This window comes from Barbus barbus (genome assembly GCF_936440315.1).
Source record: "Barbus barbus genome assembly, chromosome: 11".
Taxonomy (NCBI): Eukaryota; Metazoa; Chordata; class Actinopteri; order Cypriniformes; family Cyprinidae; genus Barbus; species Barbus barbus.
Genome location: NC_136739.1, coordinates 21,975,434 through 21,998,572, shown reverse-complemented (window position 1 = coordinate 21,998,572; position 23,139 = coordinate 21,975,434). Strand labels below are relative to the sequence as shown.

The 23,139-nt window shown below is 36.7% G+C and overlaps 3 protein-coding genes across 5 annotated transcripts in view; 2 read left to right on the top strand and 1 right to left on the bottom strand.

The window, feature by feature from the left end:
• LOC306877287 (lysine-specific demethylase 6A-like) overlaps positions 1–2,800 on the bottom strand; it is a 66,490-nt gene extending 63,690 nt beyond the window's left edge. The window contains exons 1-2 of one of the 2 annotated variants that reach the window (XM_079428964.1): positions 2,363–2,800; positions 2,177–2,240 (exon numbers count right to left, since the gene is read on the bottom strand). In XM_079428964.1, coding sequence (XP_079285090.1) covers positions 2,177–2,240; positions 2,363–2,514 — 216 coding nt within the window. In that variant the 5' untranslated portion in view covers positions 2,515–2,800. The remainder of the gene's footprint in view (positions 1–2,176; positions 2,241–2,362) is intronic. The other variant, XM_079428965.1, reaches the window with a different exon arrangement.
• An 827-nt stretch (positions 2,801–3,627) lies between these two features.
• Positions 3,628–6,042, top strand: LOC306877291 (FUN14 domain-containing protein 1). 2 transcript variants are annotated; one of them, XM_079428970.1, is made up of 5 exons: positions 3,628–3,686; positions 4,273–4,429; positions 4,573–4,648; positions 5,209–5,337; positions 5,495–6,042. In XM_079428970.1, the coding sequence occupies exons 1-5, from the start codon at positions 3,668–3,670 to the stop codon at positions 5,570–5,572; spliced, it is 459 nt and encodes a 152-aa protein (XP_079285096.1). In that variant the 5' UTR covers positions 3,628–3,667; the 3' UTR covers positions 5,573–6,042. The 2 variants fall into 2 exon arrangements, with proteins under 2 accessions (XP_079285096.1, XP_079285095.1); XM_079428969.1 differs by having other exon boundaries at positions 3,656–4,014.
• Positions 6,043–6,475: 433 nt separating this feature from the next.
• LOC306876685 (EF-hand domain-containing family member C2-like) lies at positions 6,476–19,359 on the top strand. The gene is made up of 15 exons (XM_079428030.1): positions 6,476–6,594; positions 7,022–7,210; positions 7,303–7,453; positions 7,546–7,769; positions 7,842–8,093; positions 8,746–8,853; positions 9,007–9,145; positions 10,125–10,290; positions 12,504–12,646; positions 12,736–12,932; positions 13,033–13,166; positions 13,765–13,959; positions 16,861–16,953; positions 17,048–17,150; positions 19,085–19,359. The coding sequence occupies exons 1-15, from the start codon at positions 6,553–6,555 to the stop codon at positions 19,193–19,195; spliced, it is 2,247 nt and encodes a 748-aa protein (XP_079284156.1). The 5' UTR covers positions 6,476–6,552; the 3' UTR covers positions 19,196–19,359.
• Positions 19,360–23,139: the final 3,780 nt, after the last annotated feature.

Below are 23,139 nucleotides of genomic sequence, written 5' to 3'. Positions count from 1 at the left end.
ACTTTGGGTTACGAGTCCGACTCTCTAACCATTAGGCCACGACTGCGATATTCCCCACAAATATCGTTCCTGTGTTATCGTTATAGTTGCGTTGTGGACTTCCCTATTCTCAAAGTAGTAAGATTCATTCAGAACAAGGATGGTAACTTAAGTTACTACGTTTTAATAATAGTCTTGATTATAGCTAAGTACACACCACAGCCACAACAATAAGGACACAGAGGAATGATATTGTTGGAATCGCTCAAGATTTTTTTTTTTGCAGCTGATGAACAACAAAAACACTGACAACCAATCAGAATCCACCCAAATTTAAAGAGCTTGAGACAAATCTATAGCTAGAGCTAATAATAACCAGAACATTATTGTATGTTGGTGTGGATGCAAATATAACGGTAGTTATCTTTCTTCGTGTGAACGGGTCTTTAAAACAATTATTAAAGCTTTATAGTTACTATTAAAATTATAGTTCTTGGTATGAAAGGTCACTGCATTTTAAGATGCATTAATTATTTATGGCATTTCTTGTGGCAAATGAATGTCTACGAACAATAATTCAAAGCTATAAATATAATTATTGTTCAGTATAGTTTTGTCAACAAGCTTAGATTTATACTTTAAATAAAAAAATAAAAATCTAAACTTTTTCAGATACATGGACTTTTTAATCTCATCTTTATCACTTTACTGCAGTTTGTTTACTTCATGGCTGCTACATTTTTAAAAACACAAATATATGCTTTCCTTGTGTTATAATAAACAACAGACATATGTATAAATAAAAACAAAAGTCCTTAAAACAAATCAAGTGACAAAATATACAGCACTGACGTACTTCAACAAATGCTGCTTGCAAAGGCAACCTGGCAAAGTCAACTTGCTTGGCCATAATGACAAACCCATTCAGAAGTACTCAAATCTGCAAAATTCAATGTTAAACCTCACACATGTTCTCGAAAGCAACTTGATTACTGATTTACTGAAAGCCTGAATGTTGAGAAAAGAGCCTAGTAGCGTTCAAATGACTCTCCTCACATGCAGTTACAGTTGGTTAGCATCATGCTAACTAGCTAACATGTAGCCACTGCCTTGTAAATCACTGAGATCAGAGCTTTAACCTTCCCAGTTCATCTTGAAACACTAAAATAGCCTACAGTCTGGTCTAAGATCGGCAAAATAAGTTCAATAATTCACAAATTTGGCCTAACCGAGTATGAACGGCTCGGCTAGCTAAACTTATCCACTGAGAAGGTTTATCAACATCATACGACAGATGCACCTTTTGGCTCAATAAAAAAAAAAAAAAGATATTAAGACACGTTTCTCAATAATTAATATAATAAATTAAATCAAACAACCTTCGACTGCTTAACTGATATTCAAATGTGGCAAACGAATAAAAACAACCCCCTCATTGCCCTGAACTCATTACAGAGTCGCACTGACAATGTGTGAACGAGGTCTTAATAATAACAAATAGATTTACTTCACAAAATGAAGTCTGACTGCTGTTTACATGCGCAACAACTCGACAAAGCCAGCACCCAAACTAATATAACACCGTTTAATAACTTTCAAAGCGGAGTAATATTTAAAATAATCACCGCAGAGCAACTACAAATCCCCATCAGCCTAAATCAAGTCAGTTTGACTGGTATAGCAATTTTCACGATACTCAAATCAGATTAATAAAAAGTGATTATTTATAATATCCTAGTATCTCCATGCAGTCGCATTTAGCGGATTAGAGCTGAGCGATAATAGAGTTTAAATTCTACAACCAGATGTGCCATTTATTGCTTTACGTGAGTATATGTATGCGGGTGAAGTTAGATGCACTATAGCCAACTTTTAATGTGTCGTATTGAGTATATCAATAATGTATAGTACAATATAAATGTAATACTGTGCATCTTTTTATAGAATGTATACGTTTACAGCATTATAGAAGTGTCACGCACACTGCATTATTCTGTACAATGCAATGTTTGTCTCTGTGCATTATTCTGACTGTGCTGATTAATAAAGTATATATTTATGTCTACACAGACCCCCTTGCGTGTTGTATCAAGATTACGCATTTTTTCTGTGCAATACGAGTATACTTGCAAAGTGATGTTATATGATTTGCAGAGTTATGTGTCTATCTGTCTCCAGACATCCATCAGTGTCATACCTTTAACAGCAAGGCCTTCGTTCTGGCGCCATCTTCATGAAGCCTCTGAAATCCAAACAGTGTGCTGCAAATAGAGGACAACACAGGCGGTTCCGTGTTACTTTACCTGCACCGCTTTAACATGCGGGGAAGGCTGGCAAAAATGCACGGAGGGTCATCGGTGCAAGTAAATGGGCTTTAACTGACCTGTCTATGCTGGCTACGCGCTCCCTTTCTTGCGGCGTAAGCTTCGGAAAGTCCTCCTCGGTTTCACTCGCTTTTCCCGCCGCCATTTTCTTTTCCTCATCACCAGCAGCAGCGCGAGCTACAGCGGCCACTGACACTCCGCACGATTTCATAGACAAAAAAACTCCAGCCAAAATATTTACGCACCGCAAGCCGAGCACCTTTTTGCGTAGATCTGAACGCAAAAAAGAATAATTTCCTCTGAACACCCCCTTTTTCACATTGTCCTCGACATAAATGAGTCGCAGGTACACTAAAATGCATGCAGAACGAGCAATGCAGGATTTAACGGTAAATTGTTATTTAGTAATATCACAAACTTCCCCCTAGTCGCCAGCTCAAACTTGTTATAATTGTGTCACTCAAGCGAACCCACGCCGCCGCCGTCGGAACGCCTTCTCTGCGGTTTTAGCCAATGGCTGCGTTCGGTGGGGATCACGTGATCGGCGGATCCTTTTTCATATAAACTTTCAAGGGGGAGGGTAAATAACAAACCCCTCAACTTTACGCCGCATCTTCGCCTGCTGCGATTGGCTCACCTGGATTTATTATGATTACGTAACACCAACATAAAACGCCTCATTGGCTGAAGCATCTGTCTGTTTGGAAACTCAGGGTTTTGAGGATGTAAGGAAAACGTTGCCTGGTTTCTAGTTATTAGACAGTTTAGTTTCATGAACCTGTATGATTTTTATTCATCAAGATTGTGGTAAATTCTTATTCTAGATAATAGAAAATGTCTTTCTTTTTCTTTCTTTTGTCCTGTAATTTTAATTCATTGTATGGTAATGTATTTGATTTTATTTGTTATCTCCAGTTATGTGTTTTTCTAATGGTGTAGATAATAAATACCATTCTATCCCATAAAGTATCATCCTATATTATCTTATCATGTTTTCTTTCTTTCTTAATTTCTTTCTTTCTTCTCTACATCCTTCAACATATTAAGCAAGAAAGTAATAAAGAGGGAAATAATCCCAATTCTTTCTTTCTCTTCTTCCCTTGCTTAACCGTTATTATTATGCAACTACTACAGTGTTTATTATTATATAAAATGTAGCCAGTTTCAGGTAGTATGTGTAAAGACTTCTGCTATTTAGGTAAACAATATTTTAAAATCTTAAATTACACTTTAAATAATTTGTAAAGTGTTTTGTGAATAACACATATAAGCGATCGTAGGCGTCAGCGGACAGTGATCGCACGTAAATTACGCAGGATTTTGCGTAGAGCTGCAGCGTTATTGCGTGAATAGAGCCTCATAAAATGGCGGATCGCGATGAAGGTAAATAAATTGGCCAACCAAACATTTGAATAAATAGCCTTGACTGACAACGTGTTTATTTAACCATATAGGTTATATGCAACGAGAGTCCAAGAGTTTCCAATGTAGAGCAGCATAGTGATAAATTATTATGTCGGCAGACTACACAGATATCATGTGGCTACATCTCGGAAAATCCACTCATACTGTTATAATTATCATCCATGTCTTTGTAACTGCATGTCGGTGAATACATTCAAAATATCCTCTCAAGTGCCTTGCTCTCAGGTTTGATATGTCAGTGCGATGGTGAGGTTTGATGACCTTATGATCAGTGTTAATATACAAGGTTCGTGCTGTTTCTTGTTTTTAAATCAGATCATAAAGGGGTTAATCTAAAATAAATAAAAAATGTAAAACAGGTTGTGGACCTACAGTTGGTTCTTGGGTGGAAATACACAAATAATTTGTATACCAATTGATTAACAGTGCAAAACATCCTAATGAATTATATAACGGTGTATTTTCAGTTGCATCCATACTTTGTGATTTTGGACGCTGTAAATATAAGATACTTAATGTATAACACTTTCTTTTGTTTTCGTAGATGCAGAGAGTGAAGATGAATTATATGAGGTGGTTAACATCACAGATTACGCCAGGAGGCATCAATGGTGGAGTCGTGTTTTTGGGAACAGTACAGGACCCATTGCAGAAAAGTACTCTGTGACTTCACAGATCATGATGGGTGGAGTGACAGGATGGTTAGTGTTAATATAGATTAAGAAACCTATGCTATTTCGTATGTGCTGTAATATTTGATTCACCAACTTAAGTCTTCTATTCTACATGTATGAAATAATGGATACTAATAAATGCATTAATTACTTTGTCCTTTGTCCTCCAGGTGTGCTGGTTATCTTTTTCAGAGAGTTGGAAAAATTGTGGCTACTGCTGTTGGAGGGGGATTTCTTTTGCTACAAGTATGGATTATTAAAATATCTTGCATCATAAATCGTAGCCAATACTCAAAAATAAAAATTTGCTAAATGTTTACTCAGTCTCAGGCCATTCATGTAGATGTGAAATTTAGCATTACTTCACTTGTTCACCAGTGGATCCTCTGCTGTTGGGTGCCGTCAGAATCAAAGAGCTGATAAAAACATCACAATAATAACAATAAAACACAACTTCAGTTCATCATTACCATCTTATGAATTGAAAATCTGTGCGCTTGTAATAAACAAGTCCATCATTATTTTATTTTTAACTTCAAACAGTTCCTTCCAGCTAAAGAAAAGGCCTCTATCCATATTATTGCCTTTTCATTCTGACGGCACCCATTCACTGCAGAGAATCCACTGGTAAGCAAGTGATGTAATGCTAAATTTCTCCAAATCTGTTCCAGTGATTGTTTCTCAAACTCATTGGATGGCCTGAGGGTGAGTAAATTTTCATTTTTGAGTGAACTATTCCTTTAAAGAGTTTATTATGCTTCTATGTCCTCTTAATTGGGAAAAAAATCTTACTTTTCTCATTTCAGATTGCCAACCACAGTGGCTATGTGCAGGTTGACTGGAGGAAAGTGGAAAAGGATGTCAATAAAGCAAAAAAGCATTTGAAGAAAAAAGCAAACAAAGCAGCCCCTGAGCTCAGTTCCCTTATAGAAGAAGTGGGTATTCTTTCATGCTTTTGTCATTACTTCATAGTCTACTAGCTAATTTGAGCTCCCATAGTTCTATAAAGCATTTTGTATTATTATTTAGTGTGTGCACTTTAGACAGTTGTTACTTATCCTAGATTCTGTAAATGGTGTATTTTTCTTACAGTCAACAGAATTTGTGAAGAGGAATATTGTTATCTCGGGTGGATTTGTTGGAGGATTTCTGCTGGGACTGGCATCCTAAATGACACCTGGATCTACTGTTTTGCCACTGATATAAGTAGTTTGCACATTAATATTCTCCCTTATGTTGGTATCACAGCGATAAAACACTGAAACTTGGTGTATTGTCTGAAGCAGTGCAATGGACATTTGCTGAACTGTTGTTCTAAATATATTCCTCTACAATGCTGTTCTTAACTGTACATAGCTTAAGCATCCTGATGAAGAGAGAGATATTGTGCCAATAACTTTATAGAAAATTATTGGTGTGTAAATCAGTAAGACATCTACATGAGGTCTGTTACATATACAACTAAAGTGTACTTTGTTTTTGACAATACATTATTTGTTAGTTGTATAATTTCCATATGTACTTGTCCAGAAGCATGTATTGTTTTTTGAGTGTTTTACTTTGTGATGGATTTTTTAAAATGTACAGAATCACCCACCAATAACATGTTTGTGGAAATAATAAAAAAATGATGGTCTATTCATGTTTTGTTTTTTTACAAGGAAAAAAACCCATGAAATCTTAATGAAGGTTTAAAAACATCTTTATGATAGACAAAACCATGGGCTTCTTCAAATGCAGTTAAAAGTGCTTTTATAAGAATTTGGCCACCCAGTCAATATTAATAGATCATGCAGTTTAATGTAACACTACATGGCTGAAGAGATTCAGAAGTAACTTAGGTCCTACAGTATGTTCATAAGTAATTTATTATTTCTGACCCACTTATCTGTCTATCAATGCATGTTACGCATTATGAAACATATTCAAACCCGGCCAAAACAAGAACTTATTATTGAGAGACCTGAAATATGATTTATGTCTTTCAAGAGAAATCATATTTGATTATCTGAAAACAGTTGAACTGAAGACCAATGAATGTACTGTCACGTGATCTGCGTTTCGTTGCCTAGCAATAATATTTGTAAACAAGTTATCTTGGCAACCAGTTCTCAGCAGTCTGGGGAAAATATCATCGCTTGCTATTAATAATGGCTTTACCAATGTTGCCTGGAAATTCACTCAATAGAAATGTAAGTGATACCAAAATTATCTCTACAAATGTTCTGTCTGTGTTGAGGAAAAATAACTTGATGTGAAATTAAGGGCTGTTTAAGTCTTGCTAGCTATGTTAGTAGAGCGGTTTGCTAATATTTATAAAAAAAACTGAAAATATTGAAAGTGCGTGCGTGTAGTATCTACTATTCTATTTAGTTAGTTAAGTTAGTGAGTTCATTTATGTAATCATTGCACTGCCAAAAACGTTGAAAGTGGTGTCAAATTCACAACCTGCAGTGAAGTTCATGTTTTTAACCATGAATTACTGACGAAGAAAACCAAAAACACATCAAATGGAGAGCAGATGACAGAACAAGTTAAATTGATAGAAACAAAGATTCTGTCATAAAATTATGAAAAGAGTTTACAGTGTCATTTTATTGTCTCTTCATTATTTTCCAGCTTGGAAAAGACAAATTTCACAAATCTCAGCATTTTGATTATTCAAATGGAGTAGCCATGATGGTTGGGTTAGAGAAGCCAGGCATTGGAGGAGAACTTCTCCTGGGGCAGAGAGTAAGACCCAAGTATTCACTTTTTCCAAAGGGAGAGGGCAGCGATGCTCCGGCATGGGTTGCTTTTGACAAACAGGTTTGTCATTATTATGAGGGTACATACTATAGCCATTTTACCTAGTGCTGTGTAAAGTATATTCATTTTCCATGCTATTTTCTTACTTAAAGGTCCTGTGTTTTGATGCTTATTTCCAAGAAGCTGTACATCAGAGGAGGGAAGAAAAATATAGAGTGCGAAAGTGCAAGATTTACTTCTATCTGGAGGATGACACCATACAAGTAGTGGAGCCAGAGCTCAAAAACAGTGGGATCCCACAGGGTAAACATTCAGAATCAAATGTATAGCATACTGATTAATGACAAACCAGTAAAAACATCCTGTTTAAATCCATCTGTTCTCCTCCTATGTAGGGACCCTCATTCGGAGGCACCGCATTTCTATCCCAGCTCCTAAAGATGATTGCTTTTACAATGTGCACAATTTTAATATCAATCAGGAAATAGTGTTCTATAACATAACCTTTATGATTACGGATTGTGACCCCTTCACACGCAACTTCTTGATAAAAATGGGGGTGCGCCTAAACCCCCCTACTTCCATGCCAGCAGATCCCTACACCACCCATCGACAAGAAGTGAGAAAGCACCATGTGTCTATGTAGCAATATCAATACTTCAGTATTATACTGTTTCTTTCCCTCTCACAGATGGAGGAGAACATGAAGCCGCTGCGGCCGTATGAAAGAATAGATACCCTGAAGAATTTTTTGGAACATGACCGCAAAGTCCTGCGCTTCTACTGCTGCTGGGATGATACTGAGAGCATGTTTGGAGACCCCAGAGAGCTGATCTTGCATTACTTCCTGGCAGATGACACAATGGAAATTTACGAAGTTGTCCTTCCAAACGCTGGTCGAGATGCTATCCCTAAATTTCTGCACAGGGGCATGCTTCCCAAGGTCTGTCAAAAACAGCACTGCAAAAAAAAAAAAAAAAAAAATACATTAACATGTCCATAATTTATTAACAGATCTTGATAATAAGAAGAAATGTTTCTTGAGCACTAAATTCAGCTTTGTTATCACATTTTAAAATATATTCAAATATAAAATAGTTATTTTATATTGTTATAATGTTTCACAATATTACTGTTTTACTATATTTTGATCAAATAATTACAGAGGTCATGACTTCGATGAATGTGTTTGAAAAATCTGAAATTAAATGGTTACTTTTCAAACCAGTTTAGTGGTTATCAGTTCCTCTCTACTCTTTTGTTTGGACAAATTTCTCCATCCTCCATGCCAAGCTTTTATCCAAACTGACAGGGCTGAAAGAACATCCAACTTCCCTAAAGCACTTTTCAGTTTCCTCCCTGCTTGTTTTGCAGTTTAAATTCATTATGAAGGAAGAAGGATTTGTTCAGGTTTTTTTTTTTTCTGTTTTCATGTAGTCTTGTCACTCATTCTGTTGCCTTTCACTAAATGTCATCTAAAAAGGTTTTGTGGGAATCACCCAGTGAGAAAATAATTATGAAACCATTAGCAAATTTCACTTGTCCTTCAAGTTCTGAAAAATTTCATTTATTTTGCTCTTGATTGTGTCAAACAGCATGCTCCTATTCCCAAACGTCAGCCTGGAGAAGTAACAGACCGTACAGTCCTCAATGTATTTGGACCAGTCGGACAAGGAGGACGCTACATTTTGGATAGCCTCAAGGTAAGTACTGACTAAAAAATGGTCCATTATCAATGCCCTTAGGAATTACATAACAATTGTTTATTGTTATAAATAAAATTTTTAATCAGTTCAGTAGCCGATTCTTTCAGTTTTAATGGGCTAGCATTTCAATGTCTCCTTAACATTTTACAGACTGGAGCAGTAGAAGAAGAATTCTACAAAGACTGTGACCTGACCATTGGAGGCATCATTAATGTGTGGGGTCGTAGGATGTTGATATGTGACTGCGACAACTTCACTAAAGAGTATTATCGCTCTAAATATGGTATTGGTGAGTTACATCATGTCTCAAGGGGAGGAATTAGGATATATTTTATTAATATGTCCTAATTCATGATTTGTGTGAATGAAAACAATTTAATTGAGAGAGTGGTATATAAATAACCTTTTTTTTCGTATTATTATTTATTTGTACTATTATTAAATTATTAGAATATTTATAGTATAAAATAGAACAGGAGAATAGATTATTTTATTATTATGTGGTTTTAAAAAAATTGGAGGGAGGGGTTTGGCATCGCTATTAATGACCACATGATGTCAGTATTGAGTTTCACCTGTGACTTTAGGACACTATCATGAACTCATATTTGTTTTGATTGCTACATGCAAACTCTCTACAGCATGTGCAATCTTATGCTCTAACTGCTTTTTGTAGTAAACTGAAAAGAACATTTACATACCCCAACCCCTCATTCTCAGTACACATCGCATCTGTGTGGTCTGACAAGCTGTTCATAATTTTCAAAGTCTTCCTGTTGTAAATCCCACGTCTCTATGAGAACCTAATGCTCCCTAGTGTGCTTTCATCTCTGTGAATAACTGTTGGAATAACATGCATTGAATGACAGAAGACTAAAGGAGCAGAACTGATTGACACCTCAAGGTGACTGTTTTTGGACAGCAGATATGAGCAATGACCGACCTGGCCAATTTATCTTCAAAAGCCCGGACATGAGAAGCACACGAGCTCCATGACAGCGGTAACACAATACGGGTGCGCATGCATCTGTCTGTTGCGGCGTTATGCCGGCCGAAGAGATCATAGCATTAGTTACACATGAGCCTAATGGAGCCGGGTTGACACATGCTCTGATGAAGCACTTGTCCGTTTCTCAGAGGTTAAGAGGTTGCGGATTGAATTCATATGGGTAAACGCAACCTGTCTGGCCTCACTTCCGGTTTTCCATGCATATGTCTGGTTAAATGTGTGTGTGTTTTTTAAGTTTTCTTCCTGTGTGGCTTCACAGAGGACTTCACACCTGTCTCATACCAGGCCTCGCTCCCTCCTAAACCAGCCAGACAGGTGCCACCCTACAATGGATTTGGATCTGAGGAAGATTCACTGTGCTCCTGTCAGGGTTTGCTGCTTAAACCGCCACAGAAGGATTTCAAGAAGCTTATGGAAAAAGACAGGTAACCAGTGGAGCTAATCTTCCTTAGGACATCCAGAGTATATGCTTCCCTTTCATTTAAAACCATTAATATTAGATCAAAACAACATGTCAGGCCCTTACTGGCTTTCTGATCATTTTGACAGAAGACATTAGACCCTTGTCTGTCCTACTAAAGTCATCCTTCATCAGTTAAGTGCAGCTCTTTGCAATACAGCACATGGATAAACACATGCCCTTTATAAATAATCAGAAGCTCAAACGCAATCTCACCATACTTCCGATGTAAAACACACTTTTTCAAGTCAGTTTATTATTATACATTGTTTTCACAGTGCTTTGCTTCCAAATATAATCCCAGAACCAATATCACGCTGCAAATGGCTGTCTTGTTCAATTTGCTTTGGACAATACAATGTCAGACATTGGCAGGCATAAAGTTTGAAGGGAAAAAGAATGCTCTTCTAAGTGAAGTGTTCTTTTATAGATAGTAATAACCTCAAAGCAGCTAAGTGACAGGACTAATTGAATAAGCAAGGAAACTTCTTGAATGTACAGGTGCATCTAAAAAAATTTGAATATCGTGAAAAAGTAAAAAATGTTATTGTAACTTATTTCAAAAAGTGAAACTTTCATATATTCTAGATTCATTACATGTAAAGTAAAACATTCCAAAAGTTGTTTTTGTTTTAATTTTGATGATTACAGCTTACAGCTCATGAAAGTCAAAAATCCAGTATCTCAAAATATTAGAATATTTCCTAAAATCAATCAAAAAAAGGATTTGCCAAACAGAAAAGTTCAAGTTCTTTAAAGTATGTTTATTTATGCACTCAATACTTGGTCAGGGCTCCTTTAGCACAAAAATTCTAGCATCAGTGAGGAATGGCATGGAAGCGATCAGCCTGTGACTCTGCTGAGGCACTATTGAGCCTTCAGCTCGTCTGGATTGTTGGACAGTTTCTCATCGTTCTCTTGAAAATATCCCATAGATTCCATATGGGGATAAAGTCAGGCATGTTGGCTGGCCAATCAAGCACAGTAATATCGTGGTCAGCAAAGCACATGGAAGTGGTTTTGGCACTGTGGACAGGTGCTAAAGTCCTGCTGGAAAAGGAAATCAGCATCTCCATAAAGCTTGTCAGCAGATGGAAGCATAAAGTGCTCCAAAATCTCTTGGTAGACGGGTGCATTGACTTTGGACTTGATAAAACACAATGGACCAACACCAGCAGACGTCACGGCACCCCAAATCATCACTGACTTCGGAAACTTCACACTGGACTTCAAGCAGCTTGGATTCTGTGTCTCTCCAGTCTTCCTCCAGACTCCAGACCTTGATTTCCAAATGAAATGCAAAATTGACTTTTATCTGAAAAGAGTACTTTGGACCACTGAGCAACAGTCCAGTTCTTTTTCTCCTTAGCCCAGGTTAGATGCTTCTGACGTTGTTTCTGTTTCAGAAGTGGCTTGGTAGCCCTTTTCCTGAAGACGTGGTGACTCTTCATTTTTTAAAACCACTCCAGCTTCAGTTCACTCCTTGTGAAGCTCTCCCAAGTGTTTGAATCAGCTTTGGTTGACAGGATTCTCAAGCTTGCGGTCATCCCTGTTGCTTGTGCACCTTTTCCTTCCAAATCCTTCCAGTCAACTTTGCATTTAATATGCTTTGATACAGCAATCTGTGAACAGCCACCCCTTTCAGTAATGACCCTCAGTGATTTACCCTCTTTGTGGAGGGCGTCAATGTTCGTCTTCTGGACCATTGCCAGGTCAGCAGTTGGTCTGTTCTGTCTATGAGGCTGTCTCAAGTCGGAATTTTCAGCAGCCATTACTTGTCTGCAGTGTCACATGATCCTTCAGAAATCATTATTTTATGCTGATTTGTGCACAAATTTGTATTCTGAAGAAAAAGGAAACATACAGGTTGGGAACATCTTGGGAGAAAGCAAATAACGACAGAATTTTTAGCTCTTCAAAATAACCATTTAAATAGTAAAATCATCAAACTCTAGTGCATTGTTTGGATTTTTATTCAGTGTACAAATGGTATAGGATAAATAAATAATTTTTAAAATGAAAATAGCTATTTAGCTATTTAGTAGGCAAAAACGTGGTGTGATTAGTTTGATTTTAAAATGTTTAATGATACATTTTTTAATTCTGTTCATTCCTGTTTATTGTAACAAAACATTCCTCAGCCAGATGATAAATGAAACTTTTTTTTCTCAACTTTAGGCAAGGTCTGGTTAGCAATGTGTTGAGATTTGTGGCGAAAATGCTAACAGAAAGTCCTATCGACAAGGAACGTGTTTTTATCATATATGTCTACCTCAGTGATGACACCATAGCAGTCTTTGAACCTCCTCAGAGAAACTCAGGTACTGCCATCCTGTTCCTGTAAATTCAGATCAGATAAAAACATAATTAAGATTCTACCTAATGTTATTCCATTGTTCTTGTGTTTAAGGTGTGATTGGGGGTAAGTTTTTCAAGAGAGGTCGAGTGAAGAAGCCAGGACAGGAGCTGTTTAAGAGTGAGATATCCGAGTATTTCACAGCTCAGGATTTGTATGTGGGAGCTCGGCTGGATCTGAACAATCAGGCCTTCCAGCTGCTGGATGCTGATGAATTTACATTCAACTACATGGAGCAGCATGCAAATGAGGTAACACACAAAAATCCTAAAGGCTCTTCTGTTTTGATTAAAATTGTTTTAAACAGAAACTTCATTGAAATCCCTTCACTTATGTTTTTCAATTACTTAGTTCCCCAAGGCCAATATTGGCACCATTATTAGCAAGGTAAAATCCATCAGTAAGGAAGAGCAGAAGAAAGTAAAACAGTTCTTCACCGTGAGTGACCCAAGCAGCACTGGCTTCATTCCATATGAGTCATTTAGGTAAGAAGGCAGCCAAAAATACACAAACAAAAGGTACATAACACTTTGTTCTAGCCGGCCATATAATTTATTTTGAGCGCAATTTTGGCTTAGACTCACTGAATTTGAGAATTTATTGGGGGTGGGATTACCTACAGAAATAAAACTGACTGGCAAAATGTTCTGTCGCAGTTGTGGCTGATTGGGGACAAAACTTGGAGTTCTTTTGGTGGCTGTGCCTGGTTACAACACTGTAGAAAGAAACAAAATTTACTAAATTATAATTCCTAACATACACATCACAGTTGTGTTATAAAAAACATATTGTCAAATAAAAGCAGTAAAAGCCCTGTTGAACCCCCCGCATATGCTGGTGTTTAGGTATGTTTTGAAGCATGGCAGCTGGTTTGAGCTGGTCCTTAGTTTGTCATTAGCTGGTTTAAGCTGGTCTTGTGCTGGTCCTAAACTGTTCCTAAGCAACTAGCTCCTGCTCAGGGCCAGCTTAAACCAGCTCATGACCAACTAAGGACCAGCTGCTAAGCTTCAAAATATGCGTACCCAGTACACTATTTAGTTTGACAGTGCACAAGCATTCTGTAAATGGTTGTGTTCTTCACAGGACTCTGTTGGCTGAAATGGACGTTCGGTTGTCTGAACACGAGATCATAACGTTGGGTCGCAATTATTCATCACGGGAACAGCCAGAGGTGGACTTGGACCTCATGTTTGCTGTGGCTCAGGATCAGCTAAAGAAGAAAAACTTTGAGAACTTCACGGATATGATTCGAGCTTTCACACATGAGGACCGGGACAGGTAGCACTCAAGCAGGGTTCACTTTCTGTCTCAAATCTAACTTTCTTTGAATTTTCTTGTATTTAATTAATTGTGCACGTAGGGCTGTCAGTATATACAAATATTTCAAGTATTTATTGTTGATTTAATTGTGAGTAGTGTTACAAATTTCACATTTAGAATTTGCTGCTTATGTTTAGTTTCAAAATGGCATAATTGTTTGTGCATTCAGTTCCTCTTGGAAAGGAAATAAAATATCAAACATTTTGCTACTATTTACTATACATTTTACTTTATAATATTGTTTTGGTTTACATGTTTCCAGAGTTTAATTAAATTTTGAAGACCATATTTTTTTGGTATGGTCTTAGACATTTGGACCCCACTGAATTTAAACATAATTGTTCTCATAAATTAATATTAACTTTGTCCTGATATATATTTTCTTCTTTTTTCTTCAATCTGTTACTTGTAAGCACCCTGCCGCAGTATATGCACATGACCAAATGTATACAATAAGAAATCAACATTGACATAAACAGGCATTCATACAGAACACAAAATCATTCCTCGTTGTTCCGTAAGGACACCCTATCTTAGCTATTCAGAGTCACGCAGGCACTGATGTGGACCACTAACAATCACGATGAGGTAGAATAACCATCAATCTACTTTAGATTGAGGGGGTGCGATTAGTTCCAGCGGTTCAAGTGAAGCATTGGAAACAGATGAAGACCTGTGGCATATTGCAGGCAGGGGAAATAGATGAGGAAGAATGCTGACAGGTCAACGTGCTTGTCCTGTTTATGTGGCCCTGTGGAAAGTTTCATTATTTTACGATGTTCTGAAAATAATGAACCAGGAATGTCTGCAGCTGTCCATCATGAACTCCATAAGAAAATTTAATATGATAATAATTTTTGAATAGATTATTTTCTAATGTATTTTTTAATATGTAACATTCATAAGTTTGGGGTCAAGACTTTATAAAGAAATTTACTTTTATTCAGCAAGGATGCATTACATTGTTTAAAAGTAACAGTGAAGCCATTTGTAGCATTACAAATTGTTAATTGTAATTCAAATATATACTTGAATTAGAGACACTGGAAAAAACATCATTCAAAAACGTAATAAATTCTACTGATTATATATCTTGATTTATGTTGATTTAATTTAATAAAGAAAATCTATTTATGACATATTTTTGACAGCATCCTCATTTTACAGCATTTTCCACAAGTACCTTGCAGGTAGATTTCTTGAAGCATCTTGGAGATGTTGCCACAGTTCCTCTGGGTTTAGTCTGTCTCAGTTTGTTCTGTTTCTTCATGTCATTCCAGACAGACTGGATGATGATAATGAGATCAGATCTCTGTGTGGAGCACTGGCTGTTGTCAGACTCCTTGGGCAAACAAAAATCTAACTGGATTATTACAATTAATAGCAAAAAAGTGATTGATGGCACAATTTTCATTTTGGGGTGGAATAACCCTTTAAAACCATTTTTAGCTGGTGAAAATACTAGTGTTCTAATTATTTTGGCCACCACTGTGTACGTATATATACAGTTGAAGTCAAAACCTTACATACACCTTTCAGAATCTGCAAGATGTTAATTATTTTACCAAAATAAGAGGGATCATAGAAAATGCATGTTATTGTTTATTTATTACTGACCTGAATAAGATATTTCACATAAAATATGTTTACATATAGTCCATAAGAGAAAATAATAGTTGAATTTATAAAAATGACCCCGTTCAAAAGTTTACATACACTTGATTCTTAATACTGTGTTGTTACCTGAACGATCCAAAGCTGTGGATTTTGTTGATTAGTGATAGTTGTTCATGAGTCCCTTGTTTGTCCTGAACAGTTAAACTGTCTGCTGTTCTTCAGAAAAATCCTTCAGGTCCCACAAATTCTTTGGTTTTCCATTATTTTTGTGTATTTGAACCCTTTCCAGCAATGATTTTGAGATTCATCTTTCCACACTGAGGACAACTGAGGGACTCATTTGCTACTATTACAGAAGGTTAAAACGCTCACTGATGCTCCAGAAGGAAAAGCCATGCATTAAGAGCCGAAAAATTTTGAACAGAATGAAGATGAGTACATTTTTCTTGTTTTGTCTAAATATCACATTTTTTCATTTAGTACTGCCCTTCAGAAGCTACAGAAGATACTTACATGTTTTCCAGAAGACAAATTAAGTTAAATTTACCTTGATCTTCAAATTCAAAAAGTTAATGAATCAAATTCAAAAAGGCTCTTAATGCATGGCTTTTCCTTCTGGAGCATCAGTGAGCGTTTGAACCTTCTGTAATAGTAGCAAATGAGTCCCTCAGTTGTCCTCAGTGTGGAAAGATGAATCTCAAAATCATACAGTCATTGCTGGAAAGGGTTCAAATGCACAAAAATAATGGAAAACCAAAGAATTTGTGGGACCTGAAGTATTTTTCTGAAGAACAGCAGGTAGTTTAACTGTTCAGGACAAACAAGGGACTCATGAACAACTATCACTAATCAACAAAAAAAAAACACACAGCTTTGGATCGTTCAGGTAACAACACAGTATTAAGAATCAAGTGTATGTAAACTTTTGAACGGGGTCATTTTTATAAATTCAACTATTATTTTCTCTTGTGGACTATATGTAAACATCTTTTATGTGAAATATCTTATTCAGGTCAGTAATAAATAAACAATAACATGCATTTTCTATGATCCCTCTTATTTTGGTAAAATAATTAACATCTTGCAGATTCTGAAAGGTGTATGTAAAGTTTTGACTTCAACTGTATATATAGATAGATAGATAGATAGATAGATAGATAGATATTTTACAGAATGTGTTGACGTGAGTTACTTATTCTTCTTTCTGTTTTATTTCTGTCTACTCAAATGGTGCTGATGTAGATCTGGACACCTCTCTTCTAAAGAGGCACAGATCATCTTTAAAGCCTTCCGCTTACCCCTGTCTGATGACCTACAACGAGCCCTCCTCGAAAAGTAAGGTCAACAGAGCAAAACTCCCATTTATTATCCAAGAAACATTTCACCACAACACACCCTTATTTTTTGCATCTCTCATATTTGCATCCAGGTTTCAAGATGAGTCTAAGAAGATTGACTATCATGCCTTCCTATCCAGTATCAACTGGAGAGAAAACCCCGCCCCTGCAGTGCTTCCAGATGTCATCGTGAAGGTGAGTTTAAAATCGGTCTGGATGACTATGAAAAAACAGTCATTTGTTCTATCATCAAACACCTATTTTGAGATGTCATTCTTTGTCTTTTGCTAAAGCGGCCACATGTACATGAGAGTGTTTGTGTCAGGGTCCAGGCCCTGGTAACCTGTGGGCCCCACAAGCTTTGAGCACCTCCAAGCCTCGTCTCAAGTAAATCAGCCTTGGGAAAAACCCACTCAACAACTACTCTGAAGTGGAGCTTTTATTACAGTGCAGTAATTTAGCATGCCTCCTTGGAGCCTAAGCAGAACCATCTGCTCACTGACTCAAAATGAGAAGCCTTCCAGTTGTGCTGGGTCTTAACAATCCAGCAGGGGGAGCCAGCAGTCGATTTGTCTGTATAGTTTCTCACCGCTGTCTTTTCTATGTAATCAAGGCTTTTAGGACCATACATAGCGATTCCAAGATGGATCTATAAGAAGCAAGACAGGCTGTGTGATTCTGTGTTCTTTGATTTGCTCACTCATTTCTCATAGCTCCTTTCACTGTTTATTAACTGCTAAATTTGCCAGTTTCCAGCCATTTCCTGTAGCCCTCACTGAACCTAATCTAGCAGCCATTACAATGGTGAATTGCCCTGCATTTATCAAATACTTCTCATTATGAAAGAAAGAAGAATAAGACCACAAGACCACACTGAAACTGTAAGGATCGATCGGTCTGTCTAATCGGTCTAGTCTAGTGACTTGAGCCATGTTTCATAAAAACCACATGAAGCTCTGTGCATAAAAAGTATGTATACTTGCTATATGTTACATATGTGACAGGATAACCAGATGCCTTGGATTTCCAGGGACTTTTTTTTTCCTTTGGTGGGCAATATGCACTGATATCCAGTGTTATTTTAGATTTATTTATATTACAGTATTTATTAATATCATTATAGTGTACGATTATAGTATTTATTCGTATTTTGAATTAGCTTCAGCTTTGTATTTTCAGCTTTATTTATAATTTTAGTAATTTTGTTGTCACTGTCATTTTAAATTCAATTTAGATTTTTTAAAATATTTCTATTTAGTTTTAATTTATTTTTGTTTAAGTTTTAGTCATTTTTCAGTGTAAGTTTTTTTTTTTTTTTGTATGTCTATTTAATTAACAAAAAGATTTTTAATCATTTTAGGTTTAGTTAACATTGTCTTTCGACAAACATTAGTTTAAGGAAAGCGAGTTATGGTCCACTGAGTCCGAAATTTTTGCACACTAAAAAAATAAATACAACCTCATGTTGTGTCAATAACGTTTACAAACTGCCTCCGAAAAGTTCGCCCGTCATAAAAAAATTGGATCGGGTTAGATTTTCTGCATTTTTCACATCCATAGCAAGCATTTTGAGAGGTGTTTTGACGCATCTGACTGTGCAAGGTTTGGATGATAAATACGAAAAAACGCATATGAAAATTTCGGACTCAGTGTGCAATACTAATTTATAGTAGTACGTCAGAGTATGATATACAATAACTCATCACAGTTCTACATTTACCATGTTCAAATCACACATAACTGTCCCCCTTTTTGAATTCATAGATAATAACATTGGATATTTCAGTGATATATAGACTGTTGAACTAAAAATGTTCCCAGTTTCATTTGAGAAATCTGGTCACCTTAACATATTGAGCAATAAAAAATCTTATCTGCAGCAATTCTTTTAAAAAGATGATTACGTGTCTGATTTACTGAACCACGCAAAGTCATTAAACATTTGTCATATATTTTTAAATAGCAAGTACAAGACATTTACCATGTGCTAAAGTCAATCCGGCCTGATAAATCTATGTCTTGGTTCACCTTAATTTGCAGAGACATGAAATGAGAGTGCCAGCTAAACATATGTGCTCCAGGAACCTCTGTGAACTGTTTCTCAAATCCTGTTGTGCTGTTGTTTTCAGTTTGACGCAGACTGGAGAGGAGACGCTGCAGACCCTGCAGTTAAAACCATCAACTACTCGCTCCTTCTGGAGGACGTCTTTGGCAGCGCCACGAACATTAATGACAGCTGAGAACATAACATGAGACAGTCAAGAAATCTGCTCGACTTTTGTGTTTTGCGCTGATTAAATTCACGTTGTTGCACATCGTTGTTTCTGTTGCGCTGCATGAATGCATAATACCATTTATGTGTATTTTTTTATTCAACATAAAATCAAAAACATGCTGGAACGAGAGAGCTGTTTGGAAGTGCCTTATGTGCCTTTGGACCAAGCGTGGAGCAGTTAAAAATATGAGCTGCTAAATCAAACCATATTTCATAAACAGGCAGACAGACATGCACATTTGCCATGATTATGTGGATAAAGCTGTCAATATAATACAACAACATGCCATAAGCATTTGAGAGAAAATAACTGCCCGCTACACAGTACCCAAACTCAGATTTCCCAAAGGTCTTTTCATGGTTTAGTTAAAGGAAACAATAGTTTTTCCCATGGTGAAAAGGAAAGGTCCAACATCCTCATTTTATAACCTGCATTGGCTGTTCATGCTCTGATCTGGCACATTATGCAACTGATAAATGCTGATGCTGTATATAAAAAGACAGGTTGAGCGTGTCTGTAATCAGAGCTTTAGCGATCAAGGCCTCAGTTCCTGGCCAAGACAAAAGAAGTGCATTACATCACACCGGTATTATCAAGTCTTCATTCCTAGCCGTCACACTTACTAAAATATTAGCCTCACGAGTTAGCAGGCTTCTGTCCGAAACAAAGGCTGACGGATCTAGGACATTTTTAGCCTGTCTCCAGTGAATGGGGAATTAGGACATACTTTAACATCCCAGAATGCAACAATGACCCTGGTTACATCTAGTAACATCCATCTATGTGGTGAGCATTAAATAGCCTACAAGTACAAAATCTGTCCAAAAAACTGATGTGGAATCTGATGATCTCTCAGACCACATTTTGAAATGGTCAAAAATCAAGTGACCACATTGTATTTGTAGTGTAAATACTAATGTGTCACAGACAGGCAATAATGAGGAATATATATTTTCTGCAAAACAATGTCTGCTCAATGAATAAATATAGATTATATTTAAGCATGTACATTCTCATTTAATAAAGGTACTCAAGTAGTTAACTATAAGCATGAAGCATAACATTTTCAGATCAACAAGCTGTTAATGTCAGGTGTAAACATTACCTTAACATTATCAGTACTGTTTTAATTTCTGTCTGGAGCGCATTAATGGCACAGAGGTGAAATCCTAAAAATAAGGTACTGTATTAACAATAATAATATAAGGGTTGATATCAAACATGCATCTGATCTCCACTGCCAGTATATTCCATATAGGAATATTACAAGCGGTCATATTAGCAATAGGCCCGGCCTTTCACACAGGACGCGGCATGCGCTATGAAACCCATTCATTTCAATGGCTTGCGCCGCGCGAGGGCGGTTCGTTGCTGCGCTGACCAAAGCGCTCGACAGTATAAATCAAATTTGATTTGATAACGACAGTATAAATTGTTAAGAGACTTGCAGAGGTCAATTTAACATAAAAGGTCCATTGTGCATTATAGTAGCAATGCAAGAATCACTCAGACAGCAGTCACATTTTACACGAAGACGCTGGTTGGTCAAAGTGGGAACTTTTCGTGACCAACTTGAACACGAGCGAAATCTGCATGGGGATGTTTTTCGCCCTCAGGTAAAACTGCGTAGATTCTGAAATGACTGGAACCATCACTGGTCAACAATAAATGTGACCGTACCTCGAGGGACAGTCCACTTAAAGAAAACTGAGGTAAGTGGCTTGCTTCAGAGTGGTAAGAACCACTCTGAAGCCGTTACAGAGTATAAACCTACAGCCTTTCAGAAAATTAAACAATAGTGTGTTCATCGTTTTAATATTTCCTGGCTCTTGTTTAACTTGTGTTTATTCAGTCTCCAGTCGAGTCTCCTTAAGTTTCTGAACAGGAAAAAGTAATAAAAGTCTCTGGTGCAAAAGATCTCCAATTAATTTTTTAAAGGCCTATTGGTGGTTTCTAAACGTTTCAATTATAGAGTTATAGTCAAAACCAATCGTATTGCTTTAGTTTCATTTAGCAAATACCTTCTTAGCCTACAACAATAGACACAGACCTGAAGTTTTGAACCAAAAATATTTAACCACTAAACCACCACCAAACCACGGTAGACAGAGTTTAAATAATAAAATAGGAGAGAACTGTTCCCTTAAAGGTAAACAGTTCCCTTGTGACATTTATCAAACTTAAAAATACACGTCTAAGATTATTATACAGAGAAAACTAGAGATAAACAATTTGTGGGTTGGTTGGGTTCACCGAAACATAAATATGGTGGCTCTGGAGTGCCATCAAAACATTGCTGTTTGCTGGAGCAGCTAGATAGCCAATGGCATGTTTGTGGATGAGGCTACCTGTTTAGCTAACCAATGGCAGACTGGAGAGAAACCTGTTTGAAACAGTCATGAGTTTTTCATTTGGTGACTAGTGATCCACAAATTCCACACTTCAAGCTTTAGGAACTATATAAAATGTCAAAGACTTCCAAAAAAAATAAAATTCTGCCTTTTCTTTTTTCAGTTTTACAGCACAATGTCTTACCATTTCATATTCAAATCTTGTTAACATTCATAAATAACATAACTGAAAACATAAATGAAAATTCCTAATAATTTTAATTATCACCTAGTAAAAACTGCAACCCTAGACCTCAATACTCTGAAATAGTCTGAAACTGAATGGCAGTAGATAAAATTAATATTTTAAACAGCATCTATTACTTATATTATTCAGGTTGGTTTAATCTCATAGAAGACACCACAGAAACTGCCTAAACAGACAATTAAACAAGATTGTCCTCCTTATTTTGTTAGATGAGTTTTAATGTAATAGGAAAAGCTGCTGGAACTTAGTGGATGGTCATTCTGCCTTGTCCTTTTCCCAGCTACAAACTTGACAGTGCCTACAGGAATTGGCACACTGATAGTAAACAGGCAGAATTAAGTCCTTTTAGGAGGCCAGTCATAGCCTCAGGTACACATGGGGAAACAGTTACAGTCCCCTTAGTTTTGCCTTTAGATGTTCTTGTTTTTATGGTGTTTTTTACTGCACCGTCATATATTGACTTCACTCTCAAAAACGAATTCACACAGAAATCTTATAATATATATGTATTTTTCTGTTATTTCCTTGCAAAGAACTTATTTTAGTAGGTGTGTGTTTTTGCCTGCTAGACCTGGTACAGTGATCAATGCAAAGTTGTCTTTGGCAAGTATTATTTGAAATAGCTAGAGGAAGAAACGTTTTTCTACACCGGCTGTAAATTTGGGCTATTTTCATCCAGGTCAAGATTGCCAGAGGAGCTCATTTCTGGAAGACATTGCGACAGCACACATTGTTTTAATATAAATCACCCGAAATTATGAGACTTGTTTGTCATGTAGCTTGAAATGAGACTTCATGATCAAATCCCGAGTTTGAAAACTTTGGCTCACTTCATGTTCTTTGCTTGACAAGCTGCTTTGCAACCCTTAGTCTGTCTGTTGTGGCTAAAAATAAAAGCCAAATTCAGTTGACGGGAAGACAGATATGAATCTGTGGATAAAATGCATGGATAAATACTGTCATGTAAGAAGACATCAAGGCAAACGCAATGTCTTTTGACAATACTCACCTCCTTTATCCTCCTTGAAAATGTTGGGTCTTTCATAAAAAGGTTTGAATGCACTGAAACAAATAATAGATGGATAGACAAATGCAGACTGTAAATCACTTGATATAATACTTGTGCCACATCAGATTGCAAAACGGAAGTTGAAAGAATAGTCGAGTGTTGAAAGACTGCAGATGTTCCTGGATACAATAAAAATATAATGGACAGGCATGAGAAGGGCTCATTTCCAGAATGGGAAGCTTTCGGAGGAAATCTCTGCTAAGGCTATTTTGCTCTCGCTAACGCCAGTCTTCATTTGTCT

Bases quoted from the DNA above. Each gene is read 5' to 3' on its own strand.
- LOC306876685 (XM_079428030.1), top strand. From the start codon at position 6,553: ATGGCTTTACCAATGTTGCCTGGAAATTCACTCAATAGAAAT. The intron at 12,647-12,735 runs GTACTGCCATCC...CTTGTGTTTAAG, and splicing joins ACCTCCTCAGAGAAACTCAG to GTGTGATTGGGGGTAAGTTT. The intron at 17,151-19,084 runs GTGAGTTTAAAA...TGTTGTTTTCAG, and splicing joins TTCCAGATGTCATCGTGAAG to TTTGACGCAGACTGGAGAGG.
- LOC306877291 (XM_079428969.1), top strand. From the start codon at position 3,972: ATGGTGAGGTTTGATGACCTTATGATCAGTGTTAATATACAAG. The intron at 4,430-4,572 runs GTTAGTGTTAAT...TTTGTCCTCCAG, and splicing joins ATGGGTGGAGTGACAGGATG to GTGTGCTGGTTATCTTTTTC. The intron at 5,338-5,494 runs GTGGGTATTCTT...TTTTTCTTACAG, and splicing joins TCAGTTCCCTTATAGAAGAA to TCAACAGAATTTGTGAAGAG.